This window comes from Ornithodoros turicata, chromosome 3 (assembly GCF_037126465.1).
Source record: "Ornithodoros turicata isolate Travis chromosome 3, ASM3712646v1, whole genome shotgun sequence".
Lineage (NCBI taxonomy): Eukaryota > Metazoa > Arthropoda > Arachnida > Ixodida > Argasidae > Ornithodoros > Ornithodoros turicata.
Genome location: NC_088203.1, coordinates 48,280,209 through 48,300,087, shown reverse-complemented (window position 1 = coordinate 48,300,087; position 19,879 = coordinate 48,280,209). Strand labels below are relative to the sequence as shown.

Below are 19,879 nucleotides of genomic sequence, written 5' to 3'. Positions count from 1 at the left end.
CTTTTTGTGGAAAGATACTCGTGATTCCCCCTCTCTGCAATGCTTGCAGTTATCTATGATCCATTTATTGCATGTTGACGTCGCGGAAACTGAACGTAGAAGCTTTCGTATTTCGGCACCTTTCGAAGACATCGCACGAAGAAATCCTTGAAATAGCCGATAAACTCATGATTAAACTTACTTTGACGCGCTTTATGACTTGACCGGTTTGCCGGCCGCACAATAAAAACCGACATATCTTGCATATCTGCATATCATTGTAAAACGTATATTCCTCCAGATTTACACTCATGAGCACCAAATATTATGACATCAAATGTGCTTCGCATACTTTATTCTCACACTGAAGTAATATTTGTATCAGAATTGCGTACTGATTGCTACCAAATAAGTCGTCCAGGTCAGTTAATGAGCGAAACATGTTTGGAATTCAATGAGAATTGGTTTTTTCATGTTGAAGGCAAAGTCACGTACACTAGCTATAGCACAATGTTTAGACCAGTAGATGGTTTGAAGAACAGCACGGGGTCTGCAAAAATGAATCTACTGAGTCTTTCTGACTGCCAAGAGGTAATTGCGACATGAACAGGAGAAAACAGCACACATAATAGCGTAGGCATGTTCAAATGCACGGGAGCCAGGGCAGGAACTCATGACATGTCTTAATTAGAAGTGCAATAATGAAGTGATCAAAAACAAAGCATTGTGGTTTTCTTTTTTTACAGTTCAAAATGTTCAAAAAAAACTCATTGGGGACAATGTGGTGTGACCACACTTGTCAGTTCTGGTTGAAAGAAAAATGATTTTTGGAATATTACGATCCATAAGTAGTGTTGCATTAAATGCTCAATTCGTCCAGACGATATCTTCAAGCGTCCCTTGTCTCCAAACAAGCCGTAGTCAATGACATTCCTTACCACGAGGTGACTAATGTAGCTATGCTGACCTCATTTTGTCATCGCGATATATGTTTTTTTTTGTCTTTGCTAGGAGCCTTTCAGTATAATTTTATATAATATATATATATATATATATATATAGTTGAAATAAATGGGAGACAGAAGACGAAAGTAGGGGAAGTAACAAAAAGGGGTTTATTAAAACTTAAAAATCATAAAAGTTAGGGAGGGTGTCTACGTTACGGCGGAAGCTCCGCCTTCTTCGGGACAAAAGAGCTAAATGTGGCCACGAGGCTGATAAGGGGCTTGAGAATGACGTGGTCGGTTGGGGGAAATTCCCGCCACCTGGCGGTTGTCAATTGGGGAAATTCCAGAGCGTTTTTGTGTCAGGTCCAGGAGTGGGGTCATCGTCCTTGTGGGTCAGTGGGGATTTTGATCCGGCTGAAACGAGAAAAGGCAACAGGGTCTTATCTAGGTTGTTAGACTTCTTATTGTTGACAGCATGCCAGGGTCCTCGTTAATGGCCGATCGGAATTTGTAAATTAGGTAAGACTCCCGTTGCTCCCGGGAGCGGTCGGAGGTAAAGTTCGACTGGAGAATAAAAACTGAGGCTTCGCTGATTGAATGTTCTGGTTGTTTGAAATGGCGTGAGACTGGAAGATTAGGTTTCTTGGTAACATCCGATCGGTGATTGTTGAATCTAATTCGGAAAGAAGTTTTTGTCTGACCCACGTATTGGGCCCGGCATGTGTTGCATTGGATTAGATAGATAACGTTGCATGAGTTACAGTCTACGTCTGCGTTGATCTTGACGGTAAAGTTGGAATTCGTACTTCTGACCGTTTGTGCGGTCTGCATTAACTTGCAAATCTGGCATCTCCTGCCATTACATGGATGACAGCCCGCCGGATGGCTAGTGGGTTCGCCTACTTTAGAGCGGACCAAGCTATCTTGTAAGTTACGTGTACGTCTGTAAGCGACACGTGGTGGATTAGGAAATATGTTTTTCGTGCGTTCTGACTGGAGAAAGATACTGTGGTGGCGGCTAAGTATGTTGTTAATGTTTGGGATATTTCCGGCGAATGTTACAGTTAAGTTCACGGCATTACTTTCTGATTTGTTTTGTCTTTTCTCCAGTAAGCTTAGACGGTTTGCCTTGCGAGCTCTGTTGAGAGCATCTTGAACTAGATCGGGTGGATACTGACGACCGACAAAGGTTTGTTGCAGCTGTTCTAAATTTCTGTCCTGATCGTCGTCATTCGAGCAGATTCTCCTATACCGAAGGGCTTGACTATAGGGAATGGCCAGTTTCGTGTGGCGAGGATGACAACTATGGAATGACAAGTACTGCTGAGAGTCTGTGGGTTTACGGAACAGATCAGACGTTAAAACTCCATTGGTTAGCTTAATTTGAACATCAAGAAAGCTAACAGTGACGGCAGAATAGGTGTGAGTGAAGTTAATAGAAGTATGGAACTCATTGAAATCCCGTATAAATTCCAATAGGCTGTCTTCCGAATGTGGCCAGATCATAAATATGTCATCAAGGTAGCGCTTGTATAAAGTGGGTTTGTCCTCACGCGTGCTCAAGAATGCTTCTTCTAGTGAACCCATGAATAGATTTGCATGGTTTGGTGCCATTTTAGTGCCCATAGCGGTGCCGTTGACTTGTAAATAGTAGCCATCGTTAAATTCAAAGTTGTTGTTCTTTAGGATCAGTTCTAGTAGAGTAGATACGACAGATGGATCACAAGAAGAATCAGAGTACTTTGAAAAAGCCGCCTCGGCTGCAGCTATGCCATCATCGTGGGGAATATTGGTATACAGGGAAGAAACATCTAACGTAACTAGGAGACTAGATGGGGGTGGCTGACATTGATTTAGTATTTGCAGGAAGTGATTGGTGTCCTTGATGTAGGATGGTAGTCGCGGGGGTATGTCCTTAAGAAGATGATCTACGAAACTAGAGAGTTTTTCAGTGGCTGTCCCATTGCAGGAGACGATTGGACGTCCGGGGTTCCCCGGTTTATGAATCTTTGGGAGCATGTACACTCTTAATCTAGTTCCCTCTAACGTTACTCTGATACGCACCTAACTTGTGAAATACAAGTTATTTGTGCTCGATGTAAAGGTTACAGCCCATTCAAAGGTTACATGCGGACGTGCGCTGCCCTCTTACAGGTTACATTGCGAGAGAAACAGTGGCGTTACCCCTAAGGACGGCGTTACGCTTTTGGAGAAGTTACCAGCGTTACTTATAAAAGCGAAGTGGTCCGCAGTTTCGCGAAAGTCGGCAGGTGGAGGTTGCACGTCAAGTGGCAGTTGGCAACAGCGTGTATCAGGAAAAAGCGGGAGGAGCGTTTCGCTTGCTGTGTGGTACCTCGCCGCTTCGACATCCGTTGCATTGGAAACAACGGAATTCAGAGTCACATAGTAAGTAACCTTTTGCATTTGCTATTACATTCCTGCGTAGTTCACTCTCATGTTAGTGCAATGTTGCATGGGCGAAACTCGCAGGTGGATATATGACGTGACGGACGCACACAGACATTCGAGGTTTCACACAGGGACGTTGCACGGACGCCGGCTGTGATCGTGATGCATTTATTGGAGAAATGGATGAAAATGGACATGCACTGGAAGTAGCATGCTGTTATTGTCACCATGCACCAGCCAAGCATGCAGCACTGAGTGAAACAGGTTAGTAACACGAGGAACGCGCTTTATGCATGCGTTGAGCAAGTGACTGCGTTGCGTGAAACTTCTTGATGCATTCGCTTTTAGTGATCCCAAAGACGCATCATAATTGCGACTGCTTCTTCCTCGTCCTGAATTAGACATTCGTTCTTTTCCTTCACTATTGCTTAAGTCGATTCCTAACCAGTTATTTTAACGGTCGCTTTATGGACTTTTCTTTTTCTTCTGTCATTGCACTGAAATGTCGGTTATCATCACTTGGTTGCCTGTGACTACATGATAGAATCCCGAAAAGGAGGATAAGCAAGCTGCGCGTTTCCACGTCAGACTTGTGTAACCGTTATCATTTGGCTCTTCGCAGGTTGTTTTGAACTTGAGACGTCATGAGCAAAGCATTTTTAACGTTACAATTGCATTCGGCGCAATAGCACAGAAAGTGGTAGGACTAAAAGCACCCGATATATTATGGCCTTGCAATTTGTGCAGAATATTGCAGTAAAAAAGATTGTTCTTCGCAGGTAACCCATAGCGCAGCTCCACTGGTTCCAAATTTGATGGACACAGCCATGAGTTACCTGGCAGTATTGTGGCAGAGGGTAAGTGAATAGTGTGGGTAATGGTTCCTGCACTCGTAAACTGTGGGGATAAGTGTAAAAATGAAATAATCAGCGCGCCCCCTTTTGACGTTGCGGTTTATATTTAGGTATCTTGTGCCACAGAAGTACATACGAACAGTCCAGCAGAAATACAGCAGCAGCCCAATCCCAGTCTATAACTCTCCAGAGGCTAGAGAGATAGCAGCAAACCAGGTCCTTCCCACAACTCTCCGCAAGCTCGGGATTCGTCGCAAACCCAGCCAGCCAGCCATGTACGAACCTATATTTGCCAACATTGTAGATTGTCGACTAGGTATTTCCAGTGCTTTTGTGACCACGTTGTTCAGTGTGTAGGGTGTGGCTTTCTCCCTTCTTGTGATACTTGTGGAACAACGTTTGAAACCATCTAACGATACATACATCATTTGAATTTTTGTATTTAGTTAAGCACACGAGTACAGGACGACATAACATGACAGGATGAGCCAGCCATCACAATGTACAGGTGAGCTACTTGAGCAGATGGAAAGAGCAGATGGAAAGAACAGATCAAAGTTTGGAGAATAATCTGAAAAAAAAAGGCTATTTATGTCATAACCCAGAGGGCCACCACATGTGCTCCAAGGTGGTTGTCGATTGCGTTGTAAGCAGCATAGAGGAATTGTTTCAGGAAATGGGTGTGCAGATTGACACCACTTTGGTAAAATCAGATCAGGTTCGGAAGTTGCATTATGAGGAACCCCTGATTTTTTGTAACGTGCCTTAAGTGAAAAATGCGTTGGGGTTCTTTATCTCATTGAACTTTCATTTAGATAATTTTTCTACACGTCATGTGAAGATGACTACGAATTATCTATTGTGCTAAAGTCAAAAAGTGACTTGTCAACTCAGTTCCGTTATATGCACATTCAGTGCAAGGTGTTCTGCAGTTTAGTAATACTCATATTTCATATATGCCTTTTCTCTGCATGATCCTTCGGAGATATTTTGCTCCACTGAAGAAGAGACTTGTGAACTCGATTTTGACTTTCAGTGCAAAGTGTATTGCATCTTGAACTTTTAATATTACTCCTATTTAATATGTTACAATTCATTCTTTGAATGGTCTTTCCATATGTCATATGAAGATGATAAAGAATTTTACAGTATATTTTTCGAGTATTTTGCGTAGAATACTATGTAGCATGAACCGTTGATAATAAAGTAACGCTGTGTTTGCAAAGAAAAGGTTCATATTTTCGTTTAGCATTTCCTGCATTTTATTGGGCAAGGTGTCCTTGAGAACGTGTCACAACCTTTTAGTTAATGAAATACTTTACATAGCGGCATGCAGTGAACGATATTTAGTTCCGTGAGGTTTTTGGAAACTCGTGACATGCGTTTAATTTGTTTTCAGTGGTTCCATTCTTACTCGTTTTTTTTTTTTTTTTTGCAACTGAGCTCCACAATTTTTTTTAGTATTGTGATTTTTTTTTATTTTTCCAAAGAGATGCGCGTGTCGAGCTTACTCCGCTTCAGGTACAGGCAAATCGGCATCCGCGAGCGCATAGTTATGATTACCCAATACTGTTAGGACACATTTCTCTGTGGTGTGCTTCTTTTATTATGAGTTCGTGCAATGTTCTCAGGGACGCCTCACCCCGCCTTCCTGTGTAGATGGCTTCACTGAATAACTTTAAGATAAAGGTTACAAACCTAGCAACGCAGTGCGTGGGTATAGGTTATACTTTAACCTCTGTGTAAGAGTTACATGGGCAGCAACGTGGAAAGTGACTACAGGTTATGCTTTAACCTGTGTACAAGGGTTATTCAGAGTATAGGTAACATAGTTACCTCTAGAAATAGAGGTAAAAAGTTTGCAAGTTTTTTACTTCTATTTATGGGTTACGGACTTTAGAGTGTAGAATCTACCTAGCTTTGAGTTACGGGGAAGAAGGTATTCATATACCGCCGAATCGATCTTCTTTGCGGCCTTTAATGCCTTTAGATGTTTTGTGATATCTGAAACAATCTGCTCCGTGGGATCAGTGTCTAAAGTTTTGTAAAACGTGGCACAAGCCAATTGTCGCAGTCCCTCATCGATATAATCCTGCATATTCATTACAACAATTGCACCACCTTTATCTGCCCTTTTGATTATTAGGTTTTTCGATTTTTTAAGATGCGACAGACTACTTTGCTCGGCTTGACTCAAATTTGGTTTGGTTTTGCGGGAAGAGGGATTATACGAAGTAATTATATCTTTTTGAACTGCTTTTATATATATATCAAGAGCTTTTTCGCGATTGGGCTCTGGCGTAAATTCACACGGTGGCTTGAAAGGTCTGGGTGTTGTATCAGGCTTATCATGAAAATACTCTTTCAGACGCATACGTCGGGCAAAATTATCTAAATCGAGATGGAGTTGGTATTCGTCTACCTTGTTATTATTTGGGCAGAATGAAAGCCCATGGCTAAGAAGTGATAGTTCAGAATCGCTGAGGGGGTGGGACGACAAATTAACAACATTTTGAGGTGACGTATTGGTTGTGTTGTCATGAGCGTTAGGATTTTGATTGTCACAGTGTTCGGTTTCACCTTGGGAATCTAACGAGGGAGTAATTATGTTACTACTACCTGCGAGATTCGCGTTATATTTAGACATAAGGTCAGGATCTATCTGGTCCCTTGTCATTTTTTTACGTTTGGTGTTATTCACAGCTTCTTCCAAGTTCCTAGTGAACTGTGCCAATTCTGACTCATGCGCGTCCGTAAGGGTCACAGTATCGCTGATAGTTTTAGCTTGCTCAGATATTTCTGCAGTTGTTTCCTCACAGTGGGCTATTAGAACTTCCAGTAATGCAGTAGAGGCGCTGCTAAGGGTTTCATTCCATTTCTTTTGAAGGGTGTGGTTCAGAGGGAAGGTTGGCTGGAGCTTAATCGCGAGTCCTTTAGGAATTTTGTTATGATCGCTATAGACTTGCAGTGCGGTACGGTGGGAATTGTAGCGTATATATTTGTCGTTTAATTGTCGGATTTTGAAAAATGCTTTTGTACTCGGGCATGGCTCATTTGGATTAGAAAAGGTACGCTCACCGGCGGTTAGTCAGTCCTGTTTACGTGCCCTCGATGTCCGTTCGGAGTGTCTTCGTCGCAGCATGGCTGCCCCTTGTGGGGTGGGCCACACTGGATCCGGGATGACCGGGGCGTCAGCTCTGCGTGGTGGAAGTTGTCGAAGCAGGTGTGGGATCAGGTCCTGGAGGTGGCGGCTCATCATCCGCACTCCTTCGAAGTTTGGGTGAAGGCCATCCGCCGCAAGCACCTGGGTTGGACGTCGTCGGTAGAGAAGGTCGAGGTAGAAAAGGTCCCGGGACCTGCAGAAATATCTGAGCAAGCTAAAACTATCCGCGATACTGTGACCCTTACGGACGCGCATGAGTCAGAATTGGCACAGTTCACTAGGAACTTGAAAGAAACTGTGAATAACACCAAACGTAAAAAAATGACAAGGGACCAGATAGATCCTGACCTTATGTCTAAATATAACGCGAATCTCGCAGGTAGTAGTAACATAATTACTCCCTCGTTAGATTCCCAAGGTGAAACCGAACACTGTGACAATCAAAATCCTAACGCTCATGACAACACAACCAATACGTCACCTCAAAATGTTGTTAATTTGTCGTCCCACCCCCTCAGCGATTCTGAACTATCACTTCTTAGCCATGGGCTTTCATTCTGCCCAAATAATAACAAGGTAGACGAATACCAACTCCATCTCGATTTAGATAATTTTGCCCGACGTATGCGTCTGAAAGAGTATTTTCACGATAAGCCTGATACAACACCCAAACCTTTCAAGCCACCGTGTGAATTTACGCCAGAGCCCAATCGCGAAAAAGCTCTTGATATATATATATAAAAGCAGTTCAAAAAGATATAATCACTTCATATAATCCCTCTTCCCGCAAAACCAAACCAAATTTGAGTCAAGCCGAGCAAAGTAGTCTGTCGCATCTTAAAAAATCGAAAAACCTAATAATCAAAAGGGCAGATAAAAGTGGTGCAATTGTTGTAATGAATATGCAGGATTATATCGATGAGGGACTGCGACAATTGGCTTGTGCCACGTTTTACAAAACTTTAGACACTGATCCCACGGAGCAGATTGTTTCAGATATCACAAAACATCTAAAGGCATTAAAGGCCGCAAAGAAGATCGATTCGGCGGTATATGAATACCTTCTTCCCCGTAACTCAAAGCCAGGTAGATTCTACATGCTCCCAAAGATTCATAAACCGGGGAACCCCGGACGTCCAATCGTCTCCTGCAATGGGACAGCCACTGAAAAACTCTCTAGTTTCGTAGATCATCTTCTTAAGGACATACCCCCGCGACTACCATCGTACATCAAGGACACCAATCACTTCCTGCAAATACTAAATCAATGTCAGCCACCCCCATCTAGTCTCCTAGTTACGTTAGATGTTTCTTCCCTGTATACCAATATTCCCCACGATGATGGCATAGCTGCAGCCGAGGCGGCTTTTTCAAAGTACTCTGATTCTTCTTGTGATCCATCTGTCGTATCTACTCTACTAGAACTGATCCTAAAGAACAACAACTTTGAATTTTACGATGGCTACTATTTACAAGTCAACGGCACCGCTATGGGCACTAAAATGGCACCAAACTATGCAAATATATTCATGGGTTCACTAGAAGAAGCATTCTTGAGCACGCGTGAGGACAAACCCACTTTATACAAGCGCTACCTTGATGACATATTTATGATCTGGCCACATTCGGAAGACAGCCTATTGGAATTTATACGCGATTTCAATGAGTTCCATACTTCTATTAACTTCACTCACACCTATTCTGCCGTCACTGTTAGCTTTCTTGATGTTCAAATTAAGCTAACCAATGGAGTTTTAACGTCTGATCTGTTCCGTAAACCCACAGACTCTCAGCAGTACTTGTCATTCCATAGTTGTCATCCTCGCCACACGAAACTGGCCATTCCCTATAGTCAAGCCCTTCGGTATAGGAGAATCTGCTCGAATGACGACGATCAGGACAGAAATTTAGAACAGCTGCAACAAACCTTTGTCGGTCGTCAGTATCCACCCGATCTAGTTCAAGATGCTCTCAACAGAGCTCGCAAGGCAAACCGTCTAAGCTTACTGGAGAAAAGACAAAACAAATCAGAAAGTAATGCCGTGAACTTAACTGTAACATTCGCCGGAAATATCCCAAACATTAACAACATACTTAGCCGCCACCACAGTATCTTTCTCCAGTCAGAACGCACGAAAAACATATTTCCTAATCCACCACGTGTCGCTTACAGACGTACACGTAACTTACAAGATAGCTTGGTCCGCTCTAAAGTAGGCGAACCCACTAGCCATCCGGCGGGCTGTCATCCATGTAATGGCAGGAGATGCCAGATTTGCAAGTTAATGCAGACCGCACAAACGGTCAGAAGTACGAATTCCAACTTTACCGTCAAGATCAACGCAGACGTAGACTGTAACTCATGCAACGTTATCTATCTAATCCAATGCAACACATGCCGGGCCCAATACGTGGGTCAGACAAAAACTTCTTTCCGAATTAGATTCAACAATCACCGATCGGATGTTACCAAGAAACCTAATCTTCCAGTCTCACGCCATTTCAAACAACCAGAACATTCAATCAGCGAAGCCTCAGGTTTTATTCTCCAGTCGAACTTTACCTCCGACCGCTCCCGGGAGCAACGGGAGTCTTACCTAATTTACAAATTCCGATCGGCCATTAAGGAGGACCCTGGCATGCTGTCAACAATAAGAAGTCTAACAACCTAGATAAGACCCTGTTGCCTTTTCTCGTTTCAGCCGGATCAAAATCCCCACTGACCCACAAGGACGATGACCCCACTCCTGGACCTGACACAAAAACGCTCTGGAATTTCCCCAATTGACAACCGCCAGGTGGCGGGAATTTCCCCCAACCGACCACGTCATTCTCAAGCCCCTTATCAGCCTCGGGGCCACATTTAGCTCTTCCGTCCCGAAGAAGGCGGAGCTTCCGCCGTAACGTAGACACCCTCCCTAACTTTTATGATTTTTAAGTTTTAATAAACCCCTTTTTTGTTACTTCCCCTACTTTCGTCTTCTGTCTCCCATTTATTTCAACTATATATATATATATATATATATTATATAAAATTATACTGAAAGGCTCCTAGCAAAGACAAAAAAAAACATATATCGCGATGACAAAATGAGGTCAGCATAGCTACATTAGTCACCTCGTGGTAAGGAATGTCATTGACTACGGCTTGTTTGGAGACAAGGGACGCTTGAAGATATCGTCTGGACGAATTGAGCATTTAATGCAACACTACTTATGGATCGTAATATTCCAAAAATCATTTTTCTTTCAACCAGAACTGACAAGTGTGGTCACACCACATTGTCCCCAATGAGTTTTTATCATTTTGAACTGTAAAAAAAGAAAACCACAATGCTTTGTTTTTGATCACTTCATTATTGCACTTCTAATTAAGACATGTCATGAGTTCCTGCCCTGGCTCCCGTGCACATTCCATGATCAGATTTGATGGTCATTTGTGATAACTGTGGTCTGTGAAATCATTGTTTTGCCCTGTATATAATCTGTCTGTAATACCTGATTTGCCTGTATATCTTCTCAGCGTGATTTCCAATATACTTGCTACAGTAGGTGCTTTGTCACACGCCATGTGAACATGCATGCCCTTTTGCATACATTTCACATAAGTTAATTCTGCTCAGCTGTGTCCTTCGTTCCCTCTCTGCCAAAACTCTGGCTTTTTTTACAGTATGGAGCTGCTCAGCATCCCTCTCGATTTGTCTTTTGCTCTCCTACTCTCAACATCAAATACGCGTATAATTAGATACTGAGGAGTGCCTGCGCTTAGTGCGCTTTAATATGGGATGTTAAGTTAAAGGGAACTAACATACATACACCCCATACTATAGTACGCTGCAGGTGTATGGGATCCGTCCGCAAATTGACACATCGGCATTCTCGAACGCGTTCAAAGATTATTCACTAGATTCATTTACTCAAAATACAAATATTCCGCTTCCACATTGTTGGCACGGGTACACCTACAGTCACTGCAGGCCATAAGAAAAATAGAGGTTTAAATTTCTGATACAATTTGTAATGACCGTCTCGGTATCGATTCCAGAACGTACCTTTTCCCACCTGCAGGGCAGTCGGCAATACTCAACCACAACAGAACAATCCTTCCTTATCATGTATCTTGTGATACGTTTAAATATGCTTTCTTTTTCCGAACTATAGAAGAGTGGAACCGCTTCAATTGGAGGAGAACGTGTACGACGGTCGCTGGTCGTTTTCGCGTAGCATAGTTTAGGGAGTCTGGTAGTGTGTGCAGTGTGGACACGAGTTGGAGGTTGAATGAAAGGCGATGCACGGTGCGCTGAAACGACCCTTGTAGCATAGACATTGAAGCCGGTGTTACATTTTCTGCGGTACAACGACCAGTGGAACTCGTAATGAGCAACTTGTGTCATGCCATAACAGTCGCTTGCATTCCTAGCTGTGCGCACTGAAATTTATGAATCCGGAACAACAAGCATGGTGGACTCAAGATTGGTCTCGCTCTGAATATTACACTTGCGCTTGGATATCACTAAGGATATGTTTGCGAACAATAGTGAGTTTTAGTATACCGTTGATAGAGTTATCGTCTCTATCGGAACCAATCGCACTCGTGCGTGACCCAGAATCTTATGCGCTGATTGGTTCCGGTTGATACGGTGAGACGCTAGCCACGTTATCAACGGTCTGCTAAAACTCTCTAATGTATCGTATCGTGTTGCGAATAATGTATGCCGTAAATCCCTGCATTACTATCAAATCGGATGTGTCGCTAAACTCCATCTGCGCTGTTTTCTTTCCATTCAACCTTACTTTCTCTCTCTTATTCCATCATGTGCAGTCCTGGTCCTATTCCAAATGCGATTGCTCCACAACGGATAACACCGCGAACGCTGTCACGCAGAATTCATATCGCGGGCAGTCGCGATTAGGCAGCGATATTTTTCGCTCTCAGGTGCGGCAAAGCCAGTCTCGGCGACAGAAATCAACAACGGAGACGTTTGTCCCCGCTCGCGGACGATATTACGTACTTCAAGAAGGGTCAGCACGAGCACAGTGGCTCCCGTTCTCCCTCGCCTACTTAATACTCGTCCTTCCGGTTCCAGGCTGGCAAGAGGGCGGCGTCCCACACGAAGAAAACAACATGCAGAAATGCCGACATAACTGAAAATGCATTTGGCTTAATGTGAATATCATTTGTGCACACATCCTGAACCAATGTTTTCTTTTAATTTGAAACTTCAGTGGGCATTGTGCCAAGCTCTCGCTAGACGGAGTCAAATAAAAAAACCTTATCAGAAACGTGAAGTGTGAACGGCGTAGGCATATCTTGCGTGATTGTTGCGATCAGATTGTGCACGACAGTATGTTCGGACTATAACATACCGATGTGGTTAATGTGTGCTCGTGCGCCCCTCTACGTACGAAAACCAAATATTCGTTTTGAAACGTTGCTCACGTCGTGATGTCTGGTCCCGATATTAGGTGATAAGCTCGTGGTATTCATTTCCTTTAGCAGTGTACCTACCGACACTGCGCTATGTGAGTACTGCCGGTTCTCAGCTATGTTGTGCAACTATATAAACTGCCTCTTTTTTTGTCTGAAATACACATGTGCATACGTATCTTAAAACGAGCATTGATGTCAGTAGTCACGTGTGCACCTCTACTGAAAATTTACTTCTGTAAGGCAGTCAAGTCTGATTCATCCAGTGCTACTGTTGCACCGGATGTAATGCTGCATCAGGCTTGATGGTTGATGATCGATTAGGAGTGATAGCTGAATGGGCAATATTTTTTTATCAACTGAACTCAACTCATTTTTATTGAACTGCGTTTCACAGCGATAGCTGTTAAAAGCTCACTTTTATGAACACCTGTCCGTACATCGCATCGCCGAAAACCTTTCTCTCCCTTTGCGCGAGATAAAGCGAAGGAACGAGAAAAAGGCGAGCGATGCAGATTGGTCGTATCGGATAGCCACGTTGGCTGTGACGTTGGCGTCACGTGCTTCAAAGAAAAAGTGCCAGCGACGGTTGCCGCTGCACCAGGCTCCAACAGCTGCCCATAGAGCCCATAGTTCGAGATAATTCATACAACACTGTGCACACGACCAATGAAATTGCTACGTGGTGGATATTATGAACAACCAGTCGGCCAATCAGGAGCCTCATTGTCTGGCTGGCTTTTCGGCCGGTCCTGGCTACCATCGACCACTACTGGATTTCAGGCCTACCGCCGTTATTCGGTATTGAAAATAACTAAAGGAATTTTTAGGTAAATTAATGCTTTATTTGATACAAAGCACTAATTCAAAGACCTGTTATATGGGTGCACTGTACGTACAAAGCGCACTGCGTTGCCGACACACTGGACAAAGTTCGAACATGAAGCAGAACGAACACACCGTTCAACTCCTAATACCGAGCCATTCTGATGAGTGCGTACCATTTCATGATGATCATTTTCTTTCGCTGCCTGCGGTGCATCCATTATAGCGAAGCAAAAAGCGCTTGTGTGGCACGTAATCCTGTCTTTGTTGACAGTCCTCAAAATCCAACGGCGCCCAAACTTGTTCTTCACGCTCCAACTCATGAAGCATTCCGCTACCGCAATAATAGTTGTGTACAGGAACAGCACGACACGCATAGACTCACAATGACGCACGAATAAACACGCGAACATATTTCTGCAAACTGTTCTGTCGATGGACACCACCGAACACAGGAGGATGACATGCCGGCCGTACTATTTCGAAACTATGCTGAACCGGCTGAAACGGCCGAGACGCTGCGCGCACATTCGCGCGTACAAAATGAGATTTCAAAACAATCTCGGCCAACCGGAGCGCGCGCACAGTCTAGGCCAATGGGCTTGCAACATGGTGTATCGGCGCAGTGGTACGTACTCTACAGCCGCGTCCCCGGGTACCTGAGGAGGACTGGCTGTCAGGGCAAGTGAAGAGCTTCGCTGCGCGCGCCCCGACCTGTCGTCGCCCACAGAAACAACGGAGACGGTACTTCGTGTGCGTGCGGAGGCGAATAGCGGCATTATGGGGCGTCCTAGCGAGTGTACGAACGGAAGGTCATGCTGGGACCACAATCAGGAGGGCGAACCATGCACATAGCGACAGGCGTGCTCTGTCGCTGTTGTTGACTTGATGCCACTGTAACCCGCACAATATCTGCCAGGAACAAAATATCATATATCTCCTCTTTGTAGGTTCTCCTGCACCACCAGCACCCACGCCGTCGACTGCACAGGGTACGTATTTCGTAATTTAAAGCGAGCATGCGAATGACTTTTCCTCAGAACATTTGAAACGTGCAGACGCCCTTGCAGTTGTATTTATGACTCGAAGCACACGAGCGGTGTCGTGTGGCGATATAGCTGCTGATTATAGATGTTGATACTCTATACATGACAAGGTCCAACGGCGGACATCACAACTGATATGGGACCAGATGTAACGGTCACAAACCAGGCGCTGAGTGGCACAACTTCATGGATGACAGATGGAACGTGTTGTGACTTCAAAACTTCCTAACGTAGCTGTTCGTGAAAAGGGTCGTGGTGAACCCGCAGAGACGTCACACGCAAGGGTGGAGGTACCGTCAGGGAGCTGCACATCCCGAATATCCAGGGATGTCGTAGTAGAGCGAAGCTGCCGTAGTTCGGGATCGATAGCTTTCGGAACGGGTTCAATAGCGGAGAAATTGGCGCGAGATATTGCGCCAGCTGCAGTGTTACGAGAACAAATTCGACCACGAAGGCAGTTTGACGAACTTCTCGTGGGGTGAGGGGAGACCGCCCGTGGGGGAGGGCTAAGTATATCGCCAGGTCTTCGCGGCCAAGAGTGCTGTAGTTCCGTACAGGGCGGAGTGGCTCGGAAATGAACGCAAGTGGCATCCAGATTAGAGCACTGCACGGACCCGGGCTTACCCGAAAGCATGAGCCCTGTCGGGCCGGGCTTTGCGTTTTTATGCGTGCTTGGGCTGGGCTGGGGTTTCAGCCACCGGGGCCGGTACGGGATTGACAACGCCGACCATGTACGCGAACGGGTCAGGCATGTACGCGAACATATTTCACGAGATTGGACACTGACTTTCGTCATTTTTTTTTTTGGGTATGGAATATCATGGTATTGTCATCTGAGAACCAGAGCCGTAGCGAGGCAAGTTTGCGCCCAGGGCAGGGTAAATCCGAAGCGCCCCCCCCCCTCCCTATCCCACTGCCTTCAGAAGCCATGTAAATAACGAGAGGAAAACTCTCATTTGCACTGCATATATCGCAGATTCAAATCTTCGTCGTTCCCGCCTTATACTGTCCAACCAACCTGCGGGGGCCTGCCGTTCGGCGCCCTCTCTGGCGAGGGCGCCCGGGCCGGCTGCCCCTCTCGCCCCCCCCCCCCCCCCCATCTCGTGCCTACGGCTCTGCTGAGAACTGTCACTGTTTTATATGTGATCATGCTAATTTCGTGTAATGGGTCTAGATTTCACACGTGCACTCGCACACATTTTGGGGCGTTTAGTGCGGCGGGCGCGCTGAGCACGTCCGGCAAGAGGGTCAGTTAGGTTAGGTGTTGGGACATATTTCGTTCCAGTGAGAGTCCGGTACGAGGGTCAGTTAGGTTAGCTGTTCTGACATATTCCGTTCGCGTGAGAGTTCGAGAAAGGGGAACTAACACCGGTGCATGCGCAATAGACATATACATATACATATCGCCCACGCGCCACTGCGCGCGCTGCCTTCCCAACCAAGCAAGCACCAAGTACACAGCGGCTTGCCGGCACAGGAACACAGCCACTCCATTAGAGTGTACCTCCACATTCTCCACTAATTAGCTCCTTAACTTTTCCTCACTGTGCTGTGCTCTTTAGTAAATCTAATTACGCCACCGAGCCTCGAGAACACATAGAGTAGAGACGGGCTGGGACCGAGCCTGAGCACGGAAACAGTCGGGTACGGGCTGGGCTCGGGCCGGCGGAGTCGGGCCCTGGCTGGAAATCTATAGAAGACGTCGGGCACGGGCCGGGTGCGGGCCGTAGCAGCTGGGCCTGGCCTGGGCACGGGCCTGAAAATTAGGCCCGTGCAGTGCTCTAATCCAGATCCCATCAATTTCTTGTTCAAGGGCGGCTTCAACAGCTGTATTGGGAGCATCGATCAATAAACTTTCCGTGTCGCTATTTTATGCCTCTATGACTGTACTCGTCAAAGATAAAAATAAAAAACTCTGCTGATATATTAGTAAAAGAACGGAGGGAATTAAATACATGACTACCGTACTGAGTTGGCGCCTTACCGGCTAATCATTGCTGTTGCACCATGAGTCGTTCTTTAGCCGACTATTGCCGAACTACTACCCAGGCTTGTCTCCATAATGGCTGTGTGTTGGTGTTTTAGGCCCGTCTGCTATATGAGCCAAATGTACACAAACACACGTCCCTCTGGGTTGCATAACACACTTGACCTTAGGGCAGGTCTTTCTAATCAACACAGGAAATGCCCCGTTAAGCCGAGTTGCAACCTCAGATAATGCCATACGGCGTGTGCAACTCAGGTATTCGGGATAGTGTCTCTCCCTTCGAGCTGTTCGTTCTACCGTCCAAAGTCCACGGAGATATGTAACTTACTTCCGAGAGAACGGCCTATTCTTGAAGTTCGCTTTTACTCCCAGCTCAGTCAGCGAGGATTTGTAAAAAGTAGTCGCTCCTCCCGTGTCCGATAGCAAACTACTCGCTGCCCACCGGTACACGTGCAAAAGTTACCTTGAGACGAGCTTACGGGACTAAATAAATTTCTCAAACACCCCTTTCTTTTCTGAAAACATTTCTTCATATCTACTAACGCACACACTTTTTTACCGGTTAAAGTGCGCTGTTTTTTAACAATGTGCGATCAAAATCGGTCCGGATCTCTCCTCCGTGATATACGCGATAATATTCTTCAGGATGCTAAGATTGGCTCCCCCCATTCACACTGGCCAACCTTCTCCACCCCGCGAAAATGACGAACTCTAAGGGAATTAGGTTAGGACCACGCGGGGCCGGTGTCTGCTTTTCGTGTCTGTGGGTACAAGTGGGAAATTTGCCCTTCCCTTTGCGCATTCTTGCTGCCCGAACTGTGTCTTTTTTTAGCTGCCATCTGTGCGGGCTCGGGAGAGTTGGGCAACCCCCCCCCCCCTTGCCCCAGTACACTCCTGCCCTGTAATCACGTTATGACCAACGCTTCATTAAGGACCAAACGACACCACCAACCACGACCATCTCGAGTAGCTCCTAGATGGCTGCCGACCGAATACTCCAGAAAGTTGGTGGTGTTCTAGCCAGTCTCAACGAGGACTAGCACGCGATATTGCGAAGAGGAAGTCCATTCTCGGTGACGATGAAATTTAATTTCAGATATCCTGAACTTCCTGTGAATTAAGACTTCTGAACAGTTTCGCAAATAACGTAGGTAGTACACATTTCTTTCGCAAGAAAGTACAACCAAATATCCATAACTGCGCGCAGAGCCAAGGAGAGACACTCATAGGTCAGGGGCACCTGTAACGTGCTCCGGTTGGTTTGTCAGAATCACGTGGCTAGGAGCTAGGATTGAAAACGACACTTCTTACTTTCTCGCTAGCGCACCAGAGTCCTGCGTCTGCGTGCTGGCTCAGCGTGCGTCAGCGGCTGTGGGCAGCTGGGAATTAACGGCTTGATGATATCTTCTTTTTTCACAAAAAAGTGTGCGACGGGCTTGCCTTTGTATTATTATGTGTATCTGTGCGTATTATACCCCAAGCAGCACAATGTACTAAAAGTCGAGTGCATTAGGGGTGGACGGGTAGGTGGAAGGCCTTGAACAGACTCGTGAAGCTAAAGAACATTGATAAGACACATACCGTCCACTCCTATAGCACTCCACTTTCAGTACATTGTGCTGCTTGGGACTGTTTCTCGACCCACATCTCGGGCAGTCTATCATATATTGGATATTGTCGTCAGTTGAAGCCACGTTGAAGCCGTCCGATTTCGAACGCAGAGACTGTGTGATACGCGTTCACTCTTCCAGATGTAGCTTGCTTATCAATGTTTACGCTAGCCATCTTGTAACCCCGTATCACTTGTGATTACTTGTACACGCGCCGCAGGGGCGTATCCCGGCAGCTTTAAAAGCGCAGGTTTCGAAAATAAAGGGTTCTTTTTGTCTAGTGCACGGCGCACCCCAAGCAGCACAATGTACTGAACGTTGAGTGCAATAGGGGTGGACGGGTAGATGGAAGGCCTTGAACAGACTCGTGATACTCGAGAACATTGATAAGACACGTACCGTCCACCCCTATTGCACTCGACTTTCAGTACATTGCGCTGCTTGGGACTGTACGGATGCCTCTTTATTGGCATGCCACGACAAAACATGGTGTCAGAATTTACAACAACCTAAACGCCTTTCCTATCGCTTCCTGTTCTGCGAGCTCACTACATCATCATGACGGCAGAAGCCACGACGGAGACATTCTCGAAGCTTGCAACAACTTTCCGGATGGGACCGCCTGCAAGCTTCAACTTCTCGGCACCGAACGAATGACCTACTTGGAAACTGGAAACTTGGTCTCTGGACTTGATCGGCAATCTGGGCAGCAGCAAGTCGACGCCTTGGTGTACATTCTCGGGTCTCAGGTTGAAGACATATTCCAGACGTTCAACCTCGCGACGAGTGAAACCTCTGACTTCAAAGTGGTCCACGAGAAGTTTGACAAATACTTCATTCCCCATCGGAACATAATTTATGAGCGGGCGAAGTTCAGCACGAGAGTACAATTGGAAGCAGAATCGGTCGACGATTTCGCAACCTCCCTACACAGGTTAGCTGAAACATAGGCGACTATGGAACGCTCAAGGATGACTTGCTACGTGACCGTATCGTGGTGGGCCTCGGAGACACGCGCTTGTATGAGAAACTCCAACTGGACTCTACACTGACGTTAGATAAGGCACTCACGACTGCGCGCCAGCACGAAGCTGTGAAGCAGTAACAAGCCGAACTTCGTACCTTGGGGGACAACTGCGATGTTGCACGGGTTACGACTCAGCGGGCAGGCGCTATTCAACTACCCTACAGGCACCAGGTCTGAACCCACAAGAGGAACAAGCGGCCTTCACCTACCCGTGGCCGGAAGTTGTGCCCTTGATGCGGTTTACAGCCTCATTCGCGGTCCCAATGCCGTGCAAAAGGGTCTACTTCTCATAAGTGCAACAAAAAAGGACATTTTGCCAATGTTTGTCCTCCAGCAACAAAAGTGTACAGTGCTGGACAAAAGTTTACGGAACGCGCGAGCGGCGTATTTTCTCTGGACAGAGACACCCTAGCGGCGAGCGGAAGCGGGCGAGTCCACCCGTTCAGAGGGATGGAAGAATGCGCTTGTGGCGACCCACCGTGGTAGTAGTCGTAACTTTGCTTTTGAGTGTAACGAACGCCAAAATGGTTTCGTTTTCGGTCTACTGCACCGGGCGCGTGTGGCTATCGCGGGAAGGAAGTCTCCCCGCTATCAGTGAGATAAC

General features: G+C 45.9%; 1 protein-coding gene and 1 long non-coding RNA gene across 5 annotated transcripts in view; both read left to right on the top strand.

Annotated features, from left to right (window-relative positions):
• Positions 1 to 19,879, top strand: part of LOC135387018 (uncharacterized) — a 287,289-nt gene that overhangs the window by 9,626 nt on the left and 257,784 nt on the right. The window contains exon 3 of one of the 3 annotated variants that reach the window (XM_064616452.1): positions 14,556 to 14,597. The exons of the other annotated variants lie outside the window; for them this stretch is intronic. Within the exon in view, the coding sequence (XP_064472522.1) occupies positions 14,556 to 14,597 (42 nt within the window). The remainder of the gene's footprint in view (positions 1 to 14,555; positions 14,598 to 19,879) is intronic. 3 annotated transcript variants of the gene reach the window in all.
• On the top strand, positions 2,955 to 4,953 carry LOC135387019 (uncharacterized). 2 transcript variants are annotated; one of them, XR_010420787.1, is made up of 4 exons: positions 2,955 to 3,332; positions 3,417 to 3,599; positions 4,115 to 4,192; positions 4,300 to 4,953. It is a non-coding gene; the product is annotated as an uncharacterized LOC135387019 (long non-coding RNA). The 2 variants fall into 2 exon arrangements; XR_010420788.1 differs by lacking the exons at positions 2,955 to 3,332; positions 3,417 to 3,599 and adding an exon at positions 3,826 to 4,035.